Source organism: Schistocerca nitens, chromosome 3 (assembly GCF_023898315.1).
Source record: "Schistocerca nitens isolate TAMUIC-IGC-003100 chromosome 3, iqSchNite1.1, whole genome shotgun sequence".
NCBI lineage: Eukaryota > Metazoa > Arthropoda > Insecta > Orthoptera > Acrididae > Schistocerca > Schistocerca nitens.
This window is the reverse complement of record NC_064616.1, coordinates 690,440,876-690,464,908: the sequence shown is the minus strand read 5'-3', so window position 1 is coordinate 690,464,908 and position 24,033 is coordinate 690,440,876. Positions and strand designations below refer to the sequence as shown.

The window sequence follows — 24,033 nt, the reverse complement described above, 5'->3', positions numbered from 1 at the left end:
GCTAAAGACGTCCCCGGAGGCTGATCAGAAAGCCTCCCCGGTGCGTCTGACAAAGAGGTTTCAGGCACTGTCTCTGGCTGAGCCAGATGCAGCTGCCTGCCCTGTTTCAGAGGATGATTCTCAGTCTTCAAGCCCGCATCTCGTGGTCGTGCGGTAGCGTTCTCGCTTCCCACGCCCGGGTTCCCGGGTTCGATTCCCGGCGGGGTCAGGGATTTTCTCTGCCTCGTGATGGCTGGGTGTTGTGTGCTGTCCTTAGGTTGGTTAGGTTTAAGTAGTTCTAAGTTCTAGGGGACTGATGACCATAGATGTTAAGTCCCATAGTGCTCAGAGCCATTTGAACCATCAGTCTTCAAGGTCCGGGCAATCACAGAGGGTGGGCTTATTGGTAGTTGGGAGCTCCAATGTTAGGCGCGTAATGGGACCCCTTAGGGATATGACGGCTAAGGAGGGGAAGAAATCCAGTGTGCACTCCGTGTGCATTCCGGGTGGAGTCATTCCTGATGTGGAAAGGGTCCTTCCGGATGCCATGAAGAGCACAGGGTGCAGCCAGCTGCAGGTGGTGGCACATGTCGGCACTAATGACGTATGTCGCTTTGGATATGAGGAAATTCTCTCTGGATTCCAGCGGCTATCTGATTTGGTGAAGGCTGCCGGTCTTGCTTACGAGAGGAAGGCAGAGCTCACCATCTGCAGCATCGTTGACAGAACCGACTGCGGACCTTTGGTGCAGAGCCGGGTGGAGGGTCTGAATCAGAGGCTCAGACGGTTTTGCGACCGTGTTGGCTGCAGATTCCATGACTTGCGCCATTGGGTGGTGGGGTTTCGGGTTCCGCTGAATAGGTCAGGAGTTCACTACACTCAGCTGGCGGCTACACGGGTAGCGGAGGCTGTGTGGCGTGGACTGGGCGGTTTTTTAGGTTAGAAGGCCTCGGGAAAGTACGGGGTGGGCTGCAATCTCAAAGGGTGCATGGCAAATACAGGACCTGCATGGATCAAGGAACAGTCGGAATTGTAGTTGTAAATTGTTGTAGTTGTGCTGGGAAAGTCCCTGAGCTTCAAGCGGTAATAGAAAGCACAGACGCTGAAATCGTTATAGGTACAGAAAGCTGGCTAAAGCCTGAAATAAGTTCTGCAGAAATTTTTACGAAGTCTCAGACGGTGTTCAGGAAAGATAGATTAGGCAGAATTGGTGGTGGAGTGTTTGTGTCTGTCAGTAGTGGTTTATCTTTTAGTGAAGTCGAAGTAGATACTCTGTGCGAATTGGTATGGGTGGAGGTTATACTTAACAGCCGAACTAAGTTAATAATTGGCTCCTTCTACCGACCCCCAGACTCCGATGATATAGTTGCGGAACAGTTCAGAGAAAATGTGAGTCTCGTAACAAATAAATACCCCACTCATACAGTTATAGTTGGTGGGGACTTCAACCTTCCCTCGATATGTTGGCAAAAATACTTGTTCAAAACCGGTGGTAGGCAGAAAACATCTTCCGAGATTGTCCAAAATGCTTTCTCCGAAAATTATTTCGAGCAGTTAGTCCACGAACCCACTCGAATTGTAAATGGTTGCGAAAACACACTTGACCTCTTAGCCACAAACAATCCAGAGCTGATAGAGAGCATCATGACTGATACAGGGATTAGTGATCACAAGGTCGTTGTAGCTAGGCTCAATACCGTTTCTTCCAAATCCACCAGAAATAAACGCAAAATAATTTTATTTAAAAAAGCGGATAAAGTGTCACTAGAAGCCTTCCTAAGAGACAATCTCCATTCCTTCCGAACTGACTATGCAAATGTAGACGAGATGTGGCTCAAATTCAAAGATATAGTAGCAACAGCAATTGAGAGATTCATACCTCATAAATTGGTAAGAGATGGAACTGATCCCCCGTGGTACACAAAACAGGTCCGAACTCTGTTGCAGAGGCAACGGAAAAAGCATGCGAAGTTCAGAAGAACGCGAAATCCCGAAGATAGGCTAAAATTTACAGACGCGCGAAATTTGGCACGGACTTCAATGCGAGATGCCTTTAATAGGTTCCACAACGAAACATTATCTCGAAATTTGGTAGAAAATCCGAAGAAATTCTGGTCGTATGTAAAGTACACGAGCGGCAAGACGCAGTCAATACCTTCGCTGCGCAGTGCCGATGGTACTGTTACCGACGACTGTGCCGCTAAAGCGGAGTTATTGAACGCAGTTTTCCGAAATTCCTTCACCAGGGAAGATGAATGGAATATTCCAGAATTTGAAACACGAACAGCTGCTAGCATGAGTTTCTTAGAAGTAGATACCTTAGGGGTTGCGAAGCAACTCAAATCGCTTGATACGGGCAAGTCTTCAGGTCCAGATTGTATACCGATTAGGTTCCTTTCAGATTACGCTGATACAATAGCTCCCTACTTAGCACTCATATACAACCGCTCGCTCACCGATAGATCTGTACCTACAGATTGGAAAATTGCGCAGGTCGCACCAGTGTTTAAGAAGGGTAGTAGGAGTAATCCATCTAACTACAGACCTATATCATTGACGTCGGTTTGCAGTAGGGTTTTGGAGCATATACTGTATTCAAACATTATGAATCACCTCGAAGGTAACGATCTATTGATACGTAATCAGCATGGTTTCAGAAAACATCGCTCTTGTGCAACGCAGCTAGCTCTTTATTCGCACGAAGTAATGGCCGCTATCGACAGGGTATCTCAAGTTGATTCCGTATTTATAGATTTCCGGAAAGCTTTTGACACCGTTCCTCACAAGCGACTTCTAATCAAGCTGCGGGCCTATGGGGTATCGTCTCAGTTGTGCTACTGGATTTGTGATTTCCTGTCAGGAAGGTCGCAGTTCGTAGTAATAGACGGCAAATCATCGAGTAAAACTGAAGTGATATTAGGTGTTCCCCAAGGAAGCGTCCTGGGACCTCTGCTGTTCCTGATCTATATAAATGACCTGTGTGACAATCTGAGCAGTTCTCTTAGGTTGTTCGCAGATGCTGCTGTAATTTACCGTCTAGTAAGATCATCCGAAGACCAGTATCAGTTGCAAAGCGATTTAGAAAAGATTACTGTATGGTGTAGCAGGTGTCAGTTGACGCTAAATAACGAAAAGTGTGAGGTGATCCACATGAGTTCCAAAAGAAATCCGTTGGAATTCGATTACTCGATAAATAGTACAATTCTCAAGGCTGTCAATTCAACTAAGTACCTGGGTGTTAAAATTACGAACAACTTCAGTTGGAAAGACCACATAGATAATACTGTGGGGAAGGCGAGCCAAAGGTTGCGTTTCATTGGCAGGACACTTAGAAGATGCAACAAGTCCACTAAAGAGACAGCTTACACTACACTCGTTCGTCCTCTGTTAGAATATTGCTGCGCGGTGTGGGATCCTTACCAGGTGTGATTGACGGAGGACATCGAAAGGGTGCAAAAAAGGGCAGCTCGTTTTGTATTATCACGTAATAGGGGAGAGAGTGTGGCAGATATGATACGCGGATTGGGATGGAAGTCATTACAGCAAAGACGTTTTTCGTCGCGGCGGAATCTTCTCACGAAATTCCAATCATCAACTTTCTCCTCTGAATGGGAAAATATTTTGTTGACACCGACCTACATAAGGAGACACGATCACCGTGATAAAATAAGGGAAATCATAGCTCGTAGGCAATGATATAGGTGTTCGTTCTTTTCGCGCGCTATACAAGATTGGAATAACAGAGAATTATGAAGGATGTTCGATGAAGCCTCTGTCAGGTACTTAAATGTGATTTGCAGAGTATCTATGTAGATGTAAAAACTGAACTGTTCAAGTACAGTGAATGATAATTTCGTTAGACTGGGCGCACGATATGGGCAGCAATGAAAATATTGGCAAAATAAAAGATTATCTGAGACATAGAAAGGATTACTTTCGCGCAAAGCAAGGTCCACAAACTGTTATTCCTCTCAGCTTGTTGCTGATCTACAGTTGGCGGTAACTGCCAGACGTGTACGACAAGTTTTGTCACTAGACAAGCATTTTTCATCCAAGAAACGACTGCAAAAACTCGCTCTAACACCCAAACAAAAACTGGCTACACTTGAGTTACCACTTCATGGATTTTAGAATGGGATAAAGTGTTCTTCAGTGATGAGAAGAAGTTCAATTTAGATGGGCAGGATGGATTTCAGTATTACTGGCATGATCTGAGAACGGAGCACCAGGTAAGAAAGAGCAGAAGTTTTGACGGTGGAAGAGTTATGAGTTGGGCAGCCTTCTGCGCTAAAGGTAAGTCACGCATTGCTTGGCTAGACACTAGAATGAACTCTAACATGTACACTGAGATGCTAGAGACAGAATTGATTAGAATATATGAGGACCTAGGGTATGGAAGTCTAATGTTTTAACAAGATAATGCATCTGTGCATGTTTCTGCTACGACCAAGAAGTGGTCTGAAGATAAAGATATTGACTTCTTGCCCTGATCTGCAAATATCCCGGATTTGACTCCTTTGAGAAACATTTGGAGGATACTTGCAAGGCATGTTAATTGCAATGGAAGGCAATTTGAGGCCGTATGTAAACTGAAAAGAGCGATACGAAAAGAGTGGAGGATAATTTCACTGAAAGAGCTCCAAACCCTGACAGAATCAATGCCGAAGAGAATCTCTGAGATAATTAGAAAGAACGAAGGTTGGACAAAGTACCAACAATCCAATAACACAACAGGACAGTGAGTGCCTTTATACCAATTTCCATGCAGGAAATGCAAAGGTTACTCGTGTTATGAAAGAAAATATGTAATTTCGTCATGATTGTTTATGTTTTATATGTATCTACTGCTTTAATAGTAAATTCGATACGTTTATGCTTGATATTGTACTATTACTTTCGCGGAACCCTACGTTTATACTGATTTTTACTACTGTGTGTAGGTATTTTGATGAAAATATGACAATACGCTCATCATCATTATCATCATCATCATTGTGGCACGTTGCCTGCTCCTTGGTTTATTCATCAGCGAAAAGAGCACATGAACATCAGAGACGCACCCCATAACAACGACAAACGATGTCCTACTCTGTAAAATCATAATGTGCCTAAACAGATGTCGAACCGAGTAAGTCGATCATTAGGAACACAGGCATACCCATATATTAGCAAACACAGACCAGATGTCCCATGGAAAAATCTAAATGGTCTAGGGATGGACAACATAAAAGCTGTAGCCGAACCACTTGTCCCTCTCAAGCTAGTAAATGTCTATTTCACTTTTCCGACGGCTACCACTGAACTGCAAACAAAAATAAGATATGTTTCACAGAATTTCCGGAAAACTGTTGGGTGTCCAAAACTTGCAGAGACGGTATTTGGATTCAGAATCTTCTTACGATCTTCAGACGTCAGTTTGTCACAAAAATAAGACTCAATGATTATTTCAAAGAGGTAAGAATTAAAACTACAAAAAAATTCTTTCTGAAGCTTTTTACTCAAAATACAGCCAAATACTTCATCGCACGTATCAGCTCAAGATCTACTGTGGATGATAACGTTACAGTGCAGATCACTGAGATTATAATTGAATCGTTGCAGCCCACAATAACAGATATCAGCAACCACTCACTGACTGTATGCTTTGCCATTGGCCCGGAAAAAGAGATTTTTCAAACAACAACCTTAAAAAGATATTGCTATAACACCCTCTCACTAACATCCCATTTATATTTTTCATACGATGTCAAAGGTATCAGAATATATAGTCCATCATCAGCTTTCCGACCACTTAAGAACGAATAACCGACTGGACGAATTCCAGTCAGGCTCTACAAACATCGTAATACGACATCTGCTGTAATAAAAGTAGCAGACACACTGAAGATAGGAATTGGCTGACAAGATGCGACTATCACATGTTTTCAAGAGTGCAGGGACATCACGCCCTTGGTTTCATAGTTTCATGTATAATCCTCCAAATGCAGTACAATGGTTTCTTTCGTACACGGTATTGCGACAACAATGCGTAATGTCTGGCACTGCAAGCTCATGATGGGAACAGGTAGTATCAGAGGTTTCGCTTGGTTCAGTATTAGTTCTTGTATTTTTATCTTCGTATGTCAGTGATGTGTCACCAGTTCTGTATCACTATTAATACTACATGTATGCTAAGAACTTTCAATTATACGTAAGTCCAAAACCAATGTTGATCTGTGTCCACTAGCACAATTGACACCGAGTATAGCGTTAAAGCTCAAGCAAAAACTCAAGCGATTCTGGCTGGTCATTCTAAGGTCACTAGTCCCACATTTCAGAATGCCTCCGATCTGTCCTCCCAAATGGGTCAGACATAAATTTCTCATCCTTAGCGAAGAGTCAAGGAGTGATTTTAGGTGAATACCTAACCTGTTTTGAAGACACAACTATAACCTACATTCTCATCTTTCCACACACCTCAAAAATATAATAAGTTGTTCCTTTGAACCTATAAATTAAATCTGTACGAACACTTCTACTTCCAATAGATGAAGACAGTGATGGCACGATTCAAGGACTTTCTCAAGAACCTCTTGACGCTTACATTGGTCATGACATACCTGTAAGGTTCGTTATTCTGATCACGGATATCCATCTTATGTGCAGTTATCCTGGCTACGTACTGGCAAGCACAGAGATTTCCACACACTTTGCTTCAAAGTCTGAGTAACATCTACAGTCACTCATATCTCTCCTCGATCTTAACACTCTTATCGGAACAGCACAGTAGCAGCACTCGTCCTTATCAGGGCAAAATACTTGCTATTCCAGTCCATGACGAAGCTGAAGCCTTCTCCGTAGCAGGAACACGACCCTGCCATACTCTTCCTCACATTATCTGATAACTGACTTACATCTCCATACATGGAAGACAGCTAGTAACGTTCCTCTCAAAACAACAGTAACGTCTCTCATAGACCGTGAACGCATCTTTACCCCACTACAACTGAACCTTCCTTCACCATCCAAAAAACCCTAGCTGAAATAGTCTACCGTGGGACGTTCCGAAGTTACTGATATGGGGAAGTGTCAATGTCTATGACATCAGTATAAATGTCAAATATTCGATAAATTGTTAATGTCGTAACAGGTGTCAGAGTATCGGTATCTGAAGTCTAGAATGGGATGTGGGAAAATCATAACATTTTACTACTAGTCTAACGAGAATAAATATGTATGCGGTATCCATGTAGTACACAGGAAACGTAAGTTCAGTAATAAAAATTACATTCAATGTGCTGTCTATAATAAACGTATCAGGCTGCAGTAAATATACCAGCAACAGTAGTACATACCGACTACCTTGCAAAAGTGTTCAGGTAGTGACTGCTTCCTTGTCCTTTACTACTTGTGTTTGAATTTTATATTCGAGTTAGTTCATAAAAATGTAGCATAATTTTCATTCTTCGTCTTGTATTTTAAATAAGTACTTTTATATTAAATAAAAGCCTAAAAATACACTCATGTTCAGAAAAAAACAGAACACCTTGAACGACTAGAGATAGGACGTTCATATTCACAGGTCATGTACATTAGTATGTTCTGCAGAAATGGTTAGCATTTCAGTCACTTCGGTTCAGCATGTGTCCTGTTGCCTAGTAGCCACAGGGTCCGCCATAGGCCCTGATAACTAGATCCATGCGCAATGGCATCAACGTGTATAAGGCGCGAATGGCGTCCGGTGGTGCAGCCATCCATGCTACACTCACCTGGTTCCAAAGTTCATCTGTGGTGGTTGGCATTGGGTCAAAGCGCTGCACCCGTCATTTCACCATATTCCACACATTTCCGATTGGCGACAAGTCTCGTGATCTGGCAGACCAGGACAAAAGGCTGACATTCTGTGACACCAAGAAGGCACGTGTTCGCGCAGCAACATATGGTCGTGCATTGTCTTGCTGAAAAATGTCGTCTGGTACGTTGTGCAGAGAGGGTATGGCTAGGTAGCCGGCTGATGTGGCCGAGCGGTTCTAGGCGCTTCAGTCTGGAACCGCGCGAGCGCTAGGGTTGCAGGTTCGAATCCTGCCTCGGGCACGGATGTGTGTGATGTCCTTAGGTTAGTTAGGTTTAAGTAGTTCCAAGTTCTAGGGGACTGATGACCTCAGATGTTAAGTTCCATAGTGCTCAGAGCCATTATTTATTTATTTATTTATTTTTTTTTTTTTTTTTGGGGTATGGCTGCAGGTCGCAGGATGTCGTTCACGTAGGTCACACTGGTCATAGTGCTCTGGACATGAACCAACTGTGATTTGTGTTTGTATCCAACAGCATCCCACACCTTAAGGTCTTGAGCTGGCTCTGTATGTCTTGTGCGAATGCAGTAAATGTGATGCCGCTCCCCCTATCTGCGGCGAGCCAAAACGCGGCCATCATTTTCAAACAAACAGAACCTGGATTCGTCCGAAAACATTATCTGATGCCATTCTTGTTCCCAGTGACGTCCTTCCATACACCATTGCCATCTAGCATATCTATGCACATTCCTCAAACGTAGGGGGAGAAGTGGACGACGCGCACGTAACCCAAGCCGCAATAAACGGTGACGGACTGTCACCTCTGATAGTGTACGATGTGTTACATTCTTCCACTGTCGGGCCAGTGCTGAGGGCGACGCAGATCTGTCCTGCAATGCCTATCAGATGAGGTGTCGATCTACTCGGAGGGTGGTCTGAGAAGTGCGACTTGACCTATCTCGTCGTGTTCTGCGGCCTTCCGCGAACCATTCTGCACGCACCCGTTGCAGTGCCAGAACACTTCATTCCACACGAGCTCCGATTTGTACCCTCTTTCAAACTCACTGATCTGATAGTACGTTTGTTACCTACGTCTGCAAGGTGTCTTGCATATCTGCTCAAGGCACACTGGTCCATTACCTTCGGTTTATAGCGACAATGAGAGAGATGACACATTTTAACGGTAGGTGGCGTTGCGCTACGATAGCGATGTTGACCTTGAACCCACAAGCCGGCACGATTCAAATGCTAATCTTTTCTGCACAACATACTAATGTACATGTCCTGTGAATACTTACGTCCTGTCTCTAGTTGTTCAATGTGTTCTGTTTTCCTGAACCTAAATGTTAGCCGCGCGGGATTAGCCGAGCGGTCTCAGGTGCAGCTGTCATGGACTGTGCGGCTGGCCCCAGCGGAGGTTTGAGTCCTCCCTCGGGCATGGGTGTGTGTGTTTGTCCTTAGGATAATTTAGGTTAAGTAGTGTGTAAGCTTAGGGACTGATGACCTTAGCAGTTAAGTCCCATAAGATTTCACACATATTTGAACATTTTTGAACCTAAATGTAAGAAAACAACAAATATCTAAAGATACTCTCAGTATCGACAAATTTCCGAACTTACCGAGGTATTTTGTAGTTTCGTACTGCTGGAAAATATCGTGTCGAATGTGGTATTGGAACGTCCCCAAGTCTACACTGATAAGCCAAAACATTATGAGAACTGCCCACCGCGACACTGGATGCCGCCTGGTAGCGTCGCGAGCATGTCATGCGGTAACAAAAGTATGTAAGCGGAGCAGACATTGACGGGAGAATGCCCTAACGAAAATATAGGCTGCAAATGGGGAAATCCATTGACATAAGCGACTTTGACAAAGGGCAGATTATTATTACGCAGAGTCTGTGAATAAGTATTTCGAAAACGGCGAAGTTGGTCGAATGTTCGCGTGCTACTGTCGTGAGCATCTACGGAAAGAGCTAGAAGGACAGTGAAACTACCAACTAGGCGTTAAATTGTTCGACTTCCACGACTCTTTACAGAATGTGGGATTCGGAGGCTTGTCTGCTCTGTAAATTAGGATAGATGGTGACCTGTGGCATCTCTGCCGAAAGAGTACAATGTTGGTGCACGCACAAGTGTTTCGGAGCACACAGTTCATCGTACATTGTTGAACATGGCGCTCTGCAGCAGACCACACCTACGTGTTCATATGTTCACCCAACGACATCGTCAATTAAGATTGCATTGGGTACCGTACCGTCGGGATTTCACAATCAATCAATGGAAACGCGTCGCCTCTTCGGGTGAATCAAGTTTTTGCTGCTCTAGGTCGATGGCCGTTTCCACAAACGCCGTCATCAAGGTGAACGGCGGCTCGAAACGTGCAACGCGCCAAGGACGCAGGGTGGTGGGAGCAGTATCATACTCTGGGAGACATTTTCCTGCGCTTGCATGGGACCTGTAGTAGCAGTCAAAGACACGCTGACAGCTGCGAACCACCTGCATCCCTTCATGCTTGATCTCTTCCAGGCGGCGATGTTATCTTTCAGCAGTATAATTGTCCGTGTCTCGGAGCCGGAACAGTGCTACAGTGGCTTGAGGAGCATTATAGTGAAATCACGTTGATGTATTGGCGACCACATTCGACTGATATAGATCCTATGGAACCCATTTGAGCCGCTATCTGTCGGCATCATCGCGTACGCAAATCAGCGGCCCGTCATTTATGCGAATTACATGACCTCTGCATAGACATCTAACACCACACACCCCCATAAATTTACTAAAAAACTGTCGGATCCCTGATACGCAGAATCAGTGATTTATTTCGTTCCAAAGACGGACAAACAAGCTACCAAGCAGGTGGTCATAATGTTTTGGCACATCAGTGTAAATAGTTATATGAAAGTTTTGAGCGTGTAAAAATCTAATGCGATATGATAGAGGGATTCAAAGCACAAATCTGATCAGGTTATACAAATAAATAAATTAAAAGCAAAAAATATTGCAGACCTGCTCGCGTAGCTTAATGGTGCAGGGAGGAGAATCAGTCTCGGATCGAATACACGCGCGATACGTTCACTGAACTAGGTATTCGCTGGTTTATATGTTGTTTTTAAGTGGTTTTTGACAGTAAGCGAATACTGAGCTCGTTCACCGTATACATTTCAGTATAGAAACACAGTGAAGGACATCTGGCCATTGTAACAAGATGCCAGTTCCACAATGTGCCAAGCATCAGCAGTAACTGGCTCAGGAAAGCAGAACAGTGACAAGAAAAACATTCGCCATCATTACTAATGAGCATTTCCACGAATAAAGCTGCATGACATGGATTTAATACGATATTTTCTTTTGACTGAATCTGCTTAACGATGAATTTAGGAAAACTGTGAAGCCTATTCTGCGTGTCTACGCACGTAGAAACTGGAAGTGAACTGCCTTGGATTCGAAAGAAGCTGTTGAGTGTCTCTAAATACGTCTCGTGAAGTCTCACCAGCACATAAAGCACATAAAGCACATAAAGTATTACATAGTTGTTTTACATAAAAGAATAATTAGTATCAATAAACTTGTATACTTATAAACAAGGTAGGTTACTTTTTTTCACGTACGCAGCTTCAGATACTTTAGGGAGGATTCTGTTTGTTCCCACTTTTATAAGCACACGTAGAAGAGATTTCCTCTTCATCTAGAATTTTTGGGGGCCGCCTCTTATAAAATAAGCTTTGAAGGTTGCAGTGTCTATGTCGGATGAGTACACAATACTGTCAGATACTCTAGTGAATAATAACGTAGATCCTTCCCCCCCCCCCCCCCCCTTCCTCCTGCTCGGCCCTTTTGTACCGAGAGGCCTGCAATTAAAGAATACTGTTAGTTAAGAAATCATCAAATAGATTAGAGCAATATACGGATACTCCTCACATTTCCCAGATGTCAGATTCAATCATTCAAGAATTTGTAGAACTCCACTTACAGTTAACAGAGACAATGGTTTTGTATTATAAAGCGTAGGAAAAGGCAGTCTCGCCTACATGCTGTTGAAGACTCATTGCTATACCAGACGCCTACGCAATAGGCAAACCTCCAAGCTACCTGGTATTAAGTTTCTCGGCGCAGGAGAGGGAATTCTTTCCAACAACTCACTCAACTACACTGATCGATCATACACTGTATATGTGCATATCGCTATCCAATGACTTTCGTCTCCTCAGTGTACATATAGGGGGCAGTGAAAATGTTTCCGTTCGAAGTCCGTACAGTCCAGAATCTGCATGTCAGTCAGGTAAAAACACTGTGAACATTGAGGCAATCCTACCACCGACGCACCAGGTTTGGTAGAACACCGTGTCCCTCTGCGTGAAGAAGTCCTTAACTGCCTGATGCATACTGTCGTCCACAGGAATCTTCGGCGCTTCAAGGCTTTTTGTAAGGGACCGAAGGATTGATAATCGCATGGGGAAAGATCAGGACATAGGGCGCATGCTCGAGTGTGTCCCACTTGAGTTCACATAACTTCTGCCTTACAACATTTGTGATATGGGGACTTTCGTTATCATGAAGCTTCAGCACCTTTTGTACCAGTTTTCCCGGACTTTTCGCCTCAATTGCACGTCGTAATTTCCCCAGTGTTACGCAGAACCGTTCCGCAGTGGTGGAGACACCAGTTTCCTTTAAATGAATACGCAGTGAGCCCTGGTAATCAAAGAACAGGGTGAGCATCACCTTTCCAGCGAAAAGTTGACTCTTGAACTTCTTGGGACGAGGAGACGATGGGTGACACCACTGAATCGTCGACACTTTCGACTCCAGTTCCCAGTGGTGGTACCAGCTTTCGTCGTCTGCAACAATGTGCGCATGGAACGTGTTGCCTTCAACACTGAAACGCGTCAGGTTCTTCAGGCAGACGGCCATCCGTTTTGATTTTTCTTCAGCATTAAGCACCTAGGGCACACACTGGCTGCAGAACTTACGGTAACCTAACTCCAGCCGGATAATGTGCTGCACGCTATCGACGCTGATGTCGAGGTCCTTTGCTAGCGCACGAATGGTTATGTATGAGTCCGCCTTAATTTCATCATCAACCGCCCGCTTGTGGTCCGTAGAGGATGAAGCTGACCTCCCTGATCCATCATAGTCTTGCGTCTAATCGCGACTGGCACGGAACTTAGCGCATCGTTCCACAACGGTGATTTTCAACAGACATGCTGCCCCACACACATCCTTCATTCTACGATGGATGTCTACCGGTGTTTTTGTCATCGGCAGCCAACAAAAGAATAACAACACTTTGGTGCTGTTTGGACGCATTTGGTAATAATGTCGCTGTACTTCACTTTTCCGCATTTACTACACACACAAATGCCACACTAAGCCCTTGCCTACGTCTCGGTGCTTATACTGTATTTGTGTTCAAACGTGTGTGAAATCTTATGGGACTTAACTGCTAAGGTCGTCAGTCCCTAAGCTTACACACTACTTAATCTAAACTATCCTAAGGACAAACACACACACCCATGCCCGAGGGAGGACTCGAACCTCCGTCGGGACCAGCCGCACACTCCATGACTGCAGCGCCCGAGACCGCTCGGCTAATCCCGCGCGGCTATACTGTATTTCCGCAGCGGAGTTGCGCTACCGTATCATATACGCTGCATCAACGCTCTCAAACGGAATCTGATAGCCCCTTATATTTAGAACCCGCAGTGGAAATGAGCACGTCTAGGCTACACAGAAGCCAAGTGACGCGGCCGAAAGGCATGAGATGTAGTCATAAAGTTTTCACTATTACCTTGAAAAGTTAAAGCTACGTAGATATTTGTTTTGTTTGTTTGCAGGTCCGCGTCTGCAGTCAGCAGTCGTCGCGCCACAGTACCGTGGCACACCACTAGAGAAGCCAAAACAAAAGGGCACAGCCCACTTATAGTAAGAAGTATCTTGTTGTAATTTGTATTCCGCATTTTAAAGGGAACGGGACTGCAACAATCCTTGTTGTGTTTGTGGAAGTGTGCGGCAACAATCTACCATCATATGACACAGTGGTTAGGTCACACAGACGTGTCCATTGTAGCCAAACAAGGTTAAATGGCGAAGAACTAAGTGGTAGAACATCTCTCTGTGAAGAACCGAGAATCACAAGAGAAATATAGGACCTGATGCTCGAAGACCGGATTGAATATGAGTCTGGATCAGTTTTCAATATCTTGGACATAATTTTGAATATGATGAAGGTCATTGCCCGCTGGGTTCCGCTATAGGTCAGTCCCATTCAAAAATCCCGCCGAACCGAGGAAGCGGGATAAATGTTGCAGTTACGTCAGGCCAAGTCAGATGCCTTCTTTTCCCTCCTAATCCCCGTCTATGAGTGATGGGTGCATCACTATGACGTTGAGAGAAAGGAGCAAAACAAACGGTGCAAACACGTGGATGCACCACCACCGAAAAAAGCCAAAGACACAACCATCATCGGGCAAGGTGACACTGAGGCTTTTTGAGACTGACTTGGTGTGGTGCTAAAAGATTATGCTCGTAAGGGGATAACCGTCACAAGAGCTTAGTACTGAAAGCTGACGAGGTTACGGGTGAGTATCGAACGAAGCCTCGCGGGAAGCTATCAAAAAGGGATATTCTTGCTAGCCTGAATTCTCCTAACATGGCACTCAGTGATTTCTTCCTCTTTACTCGCATAAAGAAATCAATGCGTAGCAGGCATTTCCACAATGACAACGAAGTGATTTTAGAGATGGAGCTTTCCGTGAACAGCAAAATGTAGACTCCTATTACCAAAGTCTCCAGCAGATCATTCGTCGTCGGGAAAAATGTGTCTATAACTACCACCGGTCTTTGACAGTTGCAGAAGTACACAGAACTCTTTCAATAGTTCAGAACATAGAGTTACCGCTAATTGCAGTGACTGACATAAGGGGCAGATTCTGATAGTCGCTGCCAGAGAAAGTACATCACGGAAATGGCAAAGATTGTCGAACGTTAACGTGCTAGCGTGAATAGAAGGTGGGAGACTAAGGTGTTAATCACCTAGATGACGACATGACGTTGAATAACCATACCTAAGAACGAGGATATGGCAGTCTGTGCCGGTACGAAAAACAGTTTTGTATCTCACTATTCTTCACGCATTACTATAACTGCTGCTTCACAACAGACATCATTACATGTACCACTGTCACATCATAAGTTAAGATCACAGAGGTCATAGTTACGTCGTGAATGGAATATATAATAATGGAATCACGTTAGCTAGTTACGTAAATCACACTTCTTTTGCATCACGTTCATACCTGTGTCAGGATATGCAATCTTCCAGGATAACATTTGTTCGACAGAGTACCACGGTGCGTACGCATGCAGCGACCTATGCTGGTTACAGGGGCCACCACGAAAGGTATGGACTACCTTAAAATTAAAAGTTGATGTTTCTCCGTGGAGGAATAAAGCTTGCCGTTCACGGGGAGTGCCCTTCCACATGAGCTGTATGGCACAATATACGGACTGACACGAAGTGCCACCTGTCTTTCCAAAAACAACAATCTCCTCTTACCCATACAGGACTAGTACTCCTGGGATATAGAATACTGTATGGGAATGGTTTCCCACAGCCTCTTGAAATGAAATTACGTTGTTATCCCTGCCCCACACTAACAGACGTCAACATACATGTAAATAACACAAAAGCATGTGTCACTGACAACAGCCGTTTACACTGTTACCACCCAGAATGAGACAGCCCTACAAGGACGTTGTTATTTTTAACCTATCGCTATGCCGTAATATGGCATCGAATCTTTACGTCCTATTATAAATTTGTAGATGCTTGACAGTGGCACATAACCTGGAATTACAGTAGCAAAATAAAAACATTTATAAGAAATAAAGAATGGAGAAAGAGAACGGATGGACGGGAATTCGTGACTTCCAGCTGCACAAGGTATTGTGGTAACGCAGTGGCGAAAGCTGAAAATTTGTGCCGCACTGGGACTCGAATCCACATTTACCGCTTCTCATGAGCTGTTGCTCTGTTGGCTTTCGGGACGTGCCCACCAAGCTATCTCAATAGCAGAATGCCAGTTTTGACGATACGAACGTAAGTGACACAACACTCACTCCCCGAGTGGAGAAAATCTCCAACCCCGCCGTGAATCGAAACCGGGCTCCTTCGGTTAACAATTCAAAAAATGGTTCAAATGGCTCTGAGCACTATGGGACTCAACATCTTAGGTCATAAGTCCCCTAGAACTTAGAACTACTTAAACCTAACTAACCTAAGGACATCACACACACCCATGCCCGAGGCAGGATTCGAACCTGCGACCGTAGCAGTCCCGCGGTTCCGGACTGCAGCGCCAGAACCGCTAGACCACCGCGGCCGGCTGGTTAACAATTCGCCGCGCTGACCGTGCAGCTACTGAGTTACTATTAAAACTGCAACGTAAATCTTAGTATTGTTAATGCGAGTGAATACGGCTTCTGTCTAAAAATAACGGTTCCGCTGGTGACAGGAAAAAGCCTAGTAACTGCAGTGAAGTGCGTTTTATGACGAACGTCAGTCTGAAGCTTTTAGTAAGAGCCGTTCTGACGGATTGCAGTACAGTATGAGTTAACCTGCCAAGTCTGTGAACCGCTTTGGAAGACAAAGAGGGTGAACGACAGAACGAGAAGGATATGAGCACAAAACGCGACGCGCACTGCGCACACCATATACCATCGCCGCTGCCTCCTGTGCAGTGCAATTTCACTTTTCAACGACTGGAAGTGAGACTCATAGACCAATCGGAAATGTTTCGTTCACTCACAAAGTACTAGTGTCACAAATTTTCCTGTTTCGCAATTAAACTCACAGTTCACGTAAGCTAGGTCTAACAAGGAAACATCACGAACTCAGCTTCATAGTTTAAGGAGAAAAAAACACACTTGCAAGATATTAACCCCACCAATCGACCCCGCACGAAAATTTGGGCCGTAATTCTCAAAGCACGCTGTTATGACCCGGTCCATTGATCGTGACCAGACCAAACATCTCACAAAATAAGCGTCATACGAAAAAACTACAAAGAGCGAAACTTGTCTAGCTTGAAGGGGGAAACTGGGTTCTGTTTACAGCATCATGATCGTCGCATCCGTGTTTGGCGACATCGCGGTGAACGCACATTGGAAGCGTGTATTCGTCATCGTCATACTGGCGTTTCACCCGGCGTGATGTTACGGGGTGCCATTTGTTACACGTCTCTATCACCCATTGTTCGCATTGACGGCACTTTGAACAGTGGACGCTACATTTCAGATGTGTTACGACCCGTGGCTCTACCCTTCATTCGATCCCTGCGAAACCCTACATTTCAGCAGGATAATGCACGACCGCATGTTGCAGGTCCTGTACGGGCCTTTCTAGATACAGAAAATGTTCGACTGCTGCCCTGGCCAGCGCATTCTCCAGATCTCTCACCAATTGAAAACGTCTGGTCAATGGTGGCCGAGCAACTGGCTCGTCACAATATGCCAGTCACTACTCTTGATGGACTCTGGTATCGTGTTGAAGCTGCATGGGCAGCTGTACCTGTACACGCCATCCAAGCTGTGTTTTACTCAATGCCCAGGCGTATCAAGGCCGTTGTTACGGCCAGAGGTGGTTGTTCTGGGTACTGATTTCTCAGGATCTATGCACCCAAATTGCGTGAAAACGTAATCACATGTCGGTTCTAGTATAATATATTTGTCCAATGAATACCCGTTTATCATCTGCATTTTTTTTTGTGTAGCAATTTTAATGGCCACTAGTGTATACAGGGTGTTACAAAAAGGTACGGCCAAACTTTCAGGAAACATTCCTCACACACAAAGGAAGAAAATATGTTATGTGGACATGTGTCCGGAAACGCTTACTTTCCAGAGCTCATTTTATTACTTCTCTTCAAATCGCATCAATCATGGAATGGAAACACACAGCAACAGAACGTACCAACGTGACTTCGAACACTTTGTTACAGGAAATGTTCAAAATGTCCTCCGTTAGCGAGGATACATGCATCCACCCTCCGTCGCATGGAATCCCTGATGCGCTGGTGCAGCCCTGGAGAATGGCGTATTGTATCACGGCCGTCCACAATACGAGCACGAAGATTCTCTACATTTGGTACCGGGGTTGCGTAGACAAGAGCTTTCAAATGCCCCCATAAATGAAAGTCAAGAGGGTTGAGGTCAGGAGAGCGTGGGGGCCATGGAATTGGTCCGCCTCTACCAATCGATCGGTCACCGAATCTGTTGTTGAGAAGCGTACGAACACTTCGACTGAAATGTGCAGGAGCTCCATCGTGCATGAACCACATGTTGTGTCGTACTTTTAAAGGAACATGTTCTAGCAGCACAGGTAGAGTATCCCGTATGAAATCATGATAACGTGCTCCATTGAGCGTAGGCGGAAGAACATGGGGCCCAATCAAGACATCACCAACAATGCCTGCCCAAACGTTCACAGAAAATCTGTGTTGATGACGTGATTGCACAATTGCGTGCCGATTCTCGTCAGCCCACACATGTTGATTGTGAAAATTTACAATTTGATCACGTTGGAATGAAGCCTCATCCGTAAAGAGAACATTTGCACTGAAATGAGGTTTGACACATTGTTGGATGAACCATTCTTAGAAGTGTACCCGTGGAGGCCAATCAGCTGCTGATGGTGCCTGCACACGCTGTACATGGTACGGAAACAACTGGTTCTCCCGTAGCACTCTCCATACAGTGACGTGGTCAACATTACCTTGTACAGCAGCAACTTCTCTGACGCTGACATTAGGGTTATCGTCAACTGCATGAAGAATTGCCTCGTCCATTGCAGGTGTCGTCGTTCTAGGTCTTCCCTAGTCGCGCGTCATAGGCTGAAATGTTCCGTGCTCCCTAAAACGCCGATCAATTGCTTCGAACGTCTTCCTGTCGGGACACCTTCGTTCTGGAAATCTGTCTCGATACCAACGCACCGCACCACGGCTATTGCCCCGTGCTAATCCATACATCAAATGGGCATCTGCCAACTCCGCATTTGTAAACATTGCACTGACTGCAAAACCACGTTCGTGATGAACACTAACCTGTTGATGCTACGTACTGATGTGCTTGATGCTAGTACTGTAGAGCAATGAGTCACATGTCAACACAAGCACCGAAGTCAACATTACATTCCTTCAACTGGGGCAACTGGCGGTGAATCGAGGAATTACAGTACATACTGACAAAACTAAAATGAGCTCTAACATGGAAATTAAGCGTTTCCGGACACATGTCCACATAACATCTTTCATCTTTTCTTTATTTGTGTGTGAGGAATGTTTCCTGAAAGTTTGGCCGTACCTTTTTGTAACACCCTGTATATATGTGTGTGTGAGTGTGTGTATGTATGTGTGTGTGTGTGCGTGAGAGAGAGAGAGAGAGAGAGAGAGAGAGAGAGACAGACAGACAGACAGAGAAAGGATATTAGGAACGCTTTTTGTATAAAACAATGTGTTATTAAACAAGATTTCAAAGCGCGCGCTCGGCAGAAGTGATCCCTCCCCCGGCCTCTTCCGTTTTCGTCAACATTTCATGAATAGGTGAGCTCTCGTTGTCGCACCGCTGTACAGTACATAGCGCTCGGGCGAGGAAGTCACGAGAAAATATACTTGTTAGTGAATACCATATTAAAATCCTTGCAATACTCTGTCCGAACAGGCCTCGGTAAGCCCAACGGATCTGGCCGACCGCCGCGTCATCCTCAGACGACAGGCATGACTGGATGCGCATGTGGTTCAAATGGCTCCGAGCACTATGGGACTCAACTGCTGTGGTCATAAGTCTCCTAGAACTCAGAACTACTTAAACCTAACTAACCTAAGGACAGCACACAACACCCAGCCATCACGAGGCAGAGAAAATCCCTGACCCCGCCGGGAATCGAACCCGGGAACCCGGGCGTGGGAAGCGAGAACGCTACCGCACGACCACGAGATGCGGGCGATGCGCATGTGGTCAGCAAACCATTCTCCTGCCCATTGTCAGTTTTCGTGACCGGAGCCGCTACTTCTCAGTCAAGAAGCTCCTCAGTTCGCCTTACAGGGGTTGAGTGCACTCCGCTTGCCTTGCCAACAGCGCTCGACGAATCGGATAGTCACCCATCCAAGTGCTAGCCAAGCCCGACAGCGCTTAACTTCGGTGATCCGTTGGAAACCGGTAGCAAGCCGTTGTCAAGTGTGGTGTCACCGCCAGACACCACACTTGCTAGGTGGTAGCCTTTAAATCGGCCGCGGTCCGTTAGTATACGTCGGACTCGCGTGTCGCCACTATCAGTGATTGCAGACCGAGCGCCGCCACACGGCAGGTCTAGTCTAGAGAGACTCCCTAGCACTCGCCCCAGTTGTACAGCCGACTTTGCTAGCAATGGTTCACTGTCTACATACGGTCTCATTCGCTGAGACGACAGTTTGGCATAGCCTTCAGCTACGTCATTTCCTACGACCTAGCAAGGCGCCATATTCAGTTACTATAATCTGAACAGATAATATTGTGAATCATGTACCATCAAGAGCGACGTCCATCATTAATGGATTAAAGTTAAGTATCAAACTAATTACGTCCGCTTTCTGAATTCCTAGTCATGTTCCAGACCTCACGTCAGTATAGTCCTTCCCTCCTCACACCAGCCTGCGTGAGCTAAAACGCGTGCATTTCGGCCTCCACTCGTAACACGGTGTTGGCTCTTCTGCCAACACAACATCAAGATCCCTACAGCAGTTCCTGAGATTAGAACATACAGATAGAAAAAGGCAGGGGCGGGGGCTTTAATTTGTAATATGTGTACATATTAGAAATACTTTATTATACTATATTTGTTGTCTATATATGGTATAGGAACTTTTTGAACGTTCATTTTCTAAAGATTCTGACAATTCTAAATACTATTAAAAGAGATTAGTCTTCAAGATGTTTACGCTGATCCAGAAAATTATTAATGAAAGCTCAGCTTTTGTTATATCTACAAAAAACTGCTTATTAAAAAAAGTTTGTATCCCTGTTCACATTTTTCCAAAATTAACTCACTCATATATTTAGGCATAAAGGGAAATATGGTTTTGTGTTTGAGGCGAGTACTGAATTCAAAATAGAAGAAATCTGCAACACAGAACTGTTTACCTGTTCTTCTCGCGTAAGTCGATGATGTATTCGAAATTTTTCGTAAGCTTCCCGTTGCTTGCGATGATGGCCTGTAAGAAAAATTAATCGATATTATTTTACTGTAGGCAGTAAAACCAGTTAGAAACTAGTATCGTACAATTGAGAGCGCATGTTGACGTAGACAATGTGTCCGTTTATGTTAACCTACTTGGCGTCACTAAAAGATACGCCATAAAAAATCATCGCTTGCTGATATTTACTCACCCCATAGACAGCGGGCGAGAAGTTGTGCTCTTCGAGAGGCGCTCGGGCGTTCGACTGCAAAATGTCGTACGTAAAAGGATACAGCAGGTCCCCAAAGAAATCTGTGGACTCGCGAGGTAGCTGCGTTGGCATATTGTCGATGGAGCAGACCAGCACTCCTGGCCCTTTGAAGCTGCAAAAATAACTGAGAATCAGAAAAGCGACTGAAAATCTGCAGTAACTAGTAAACTTTTGTCGATATTGCAAGTTGCAAGGAGCAACACGAATAACTGCCAAGGGGGAAAACAGTATGTATTCAGTAGACGGGGGCCATCAGTCAATATCTCTACTATTGTTCGACCTGTTACGTACTGCGTTAGTTTTTGAAAATAGCATATGGCATTTAAGGACGTTGATAAAATAGGCTTTATCGTAAGGAGGTGAGTGGGATATTTATGAGCTGCCGAGGTAGCATTTACAAGTGAAAGTGAGAAAAGACTGATTTGATTCTTCTCATCTATAGGGTTGGGTTCTTTGAGGGAGGAGACCAAACAGCGAGGTCATCGGTCTCATCGGATTAGGGAAGGACGGGGAAGGAAGTCGGCCGTGCCCTTTCAAAGGAACTACCCCGGCATTTGCCTGGAGCGATTTAGGGAAATCACGGAAAACCTAAATCAGGACGGCCGGACGCGGGATTGAACCGTCGTCCTCCCGAACGCGAGTCCAGTGTGCTAGCCACTGCGCCACCTCGCTCGGTCGAGAAAAGACTGAATATTAGTAAGAGAAAAGTTTTTAAGGTACGGACTTAACAAAAATAAGTTTTCACTCTGTAAGTAAGAAAAAAACGGTGTGAGTAAATAAACTAGGGGCTACTTTAGGTATCGTCGAACACCAGGATCACTTATCTACAAATATCACTCCAAATACAGGATCAGGAAAAATAAAGACCAGAAAGTAAAAATCGTGAAGAATAAAACGACAAAAGTACCATCTATAGGTAAAAACAGTTCAGATTCACTGCAAATAGATGAAATATGAATATAGGCCGCTTCTCTTAGTTTCTTTAACATTAATTTTAAGCAGTTGCGGGTTAATAGCCATGGCCATGGTGGGGCTTGCACCTCTGAGCCTTGTCACATGCTCCCAGCTAAGTTGTTATGGGTAGGGAGTGAATGTCATTCCCTATAATTCTCTTTGGTGGTTTTGTTGTATCGTCAGTACTCGGTCGTCATAGCCTCGTCTGTGGCAACGCGGTGCCCCACGGGAAGGTGAGGTTGCCATTTGCACAGGAGAGTCTATCTGAGCCGCATCCCTGTAAAAAAGTGCTTCAAATGGCTCTGAGCACTATGGGACTTAACATCTGAGGTCATCAGTACCGTAGACTTAGAACTACTTAAACCTAACTAACCTAAGGACATCAAACACATCCATGCCCGAGGCAGGATTCGAACCTGCGACCGTAGCAGCAGCGCGGTTCCGGACAGAAGCGCCTAGAACCGCACGGCTACAACGGCCGGCCGCATCTCTGTACCTTACACCTCAAACTTGATTATATGGTGAGGAAAAAGACTATGGATTTTTACCTACTGTTACAAAAACCCCTGGTTGGGCAGCTTGGTCAAAAGTAAGAAGAAAGAAAGCTTGTTGACGACAGAATCGTTAGAGACGGAGCACAAGCTTGAAACTGGGAAAGACCGGGAATGAAATCGACCGTATGCTACTCAAATGGACCATATTGGCATTTACCTTAAAAATTATGGAAACTACGGAAAACCTAAACTTTGATGGCAGGACAAGAATTTGAACCGCCATTCTCTCGAATGACACTTCTGTGTATTATGCAGCGCCACTTCGCTGGGTGTGTCGAATGGAGTCGAGGCGTCATTTACCAGAGAAACTGCGATGGAATGTCGCCGGCAGATGGCAGCAATTCAAACTCAGACCGAGAGGGCGCTAGGTATTTAAATATCCCTCTTGCTGTTGTCTTTATCCTGTAGCATCAGCTTCTAAACTCATTTCTGCATCCGGAAAGTTAAAGCAACTCCGCTCAGTCGCTGCGACGTGCGCTTGTGATCGGTACTCCCTGTTACCCACTGGATGGCGACCTCATTCGATACGCAGTCTGCCCTCGTTGCAAGCCCGGAAGGATAATATCACAGAATTGCACATACAGTTTATTCGAGGTGAGAAACCACATATATACCGCTTAACGATAGTCGAATGAGACGGTCTATTGTCAGCACACTAATTTTACAATGATTTGCAGATCAATAGAGAATCGATCTCTTGAAGAAAATTTACAGTCTTGCACGCATTGTGCCAGTAGAAATGTTTTGATTTTTATTTACGAAGTGGACCACCTTATCATCGATCAGACATCTGTAAAAAGGATGCATCTGCACTCATTTCTGATTAAGTACGTGACATACTCATTGCCATATACCAGCATTTGGATCGGAAGAGGATGTTCAACTGAATGATCACCTCGATTCCCTGATCTGACGCCTCGTTTTTCTCTTCTGGGGCATACCAAAAGCCTCGTCTATGTGATACCAGTTCCTGACGAAGAAACGGGAGCTTCTTTGCCGGGATACTTGCAGCATCTAATGAGATTCATTCGATGCCTGATGTAGTTGATAGAATGCGCCAGAATTCCCTACGAAGATATTACCTAAGCTGAATGTGGTGTTCGCAATTTTAACACCTTCTCTAATGCACAACATTGTTGAGTAAACAGTACATTATTTTTGTTGAACGTAAGGCGCGTGCGGATTGATTGTCCTCGTTGTTGCTAACATTCCAAAGCTTTCACGGACTCAGAATTGCTTCAGAGACCATAAGTTCCTGTTACAAGGTTGTCGTATTTCGACTCCTCTATCATC

The 24,033-nt window shown here is 44.8% G+C and overlaps 1 protein-coding gene across 1 annotated transcript in view; it reads right to left on the bottom strand.

The window, feature by feature from the left end:
* Nucleotides 1-24,033, bottom strand: part of LOC126248648 (alpha-aminoadipic semialdehyde synthase, mitochondrial) — a 288,931-nt gene that overhangs the window by 123,032 nt on the left and 141,866 nt on the right. Inside the window, exons 9-10 of the mRNA XM_049949837.1 lie at nt 21,173-21,344; nt 20,927-20,997 (exon numbers count right to left, since the gene is read on the bottom strand). Of these exons, the coding sequence (XP_049805794.1) occupies nt 20,927-20,997; nt 21,173-21,344 (243 nt within the window). The remainder of the gene's footprint in view (nt 1-20,926; nt 20,998-21,172; nt 21,345-24,033) is intronic.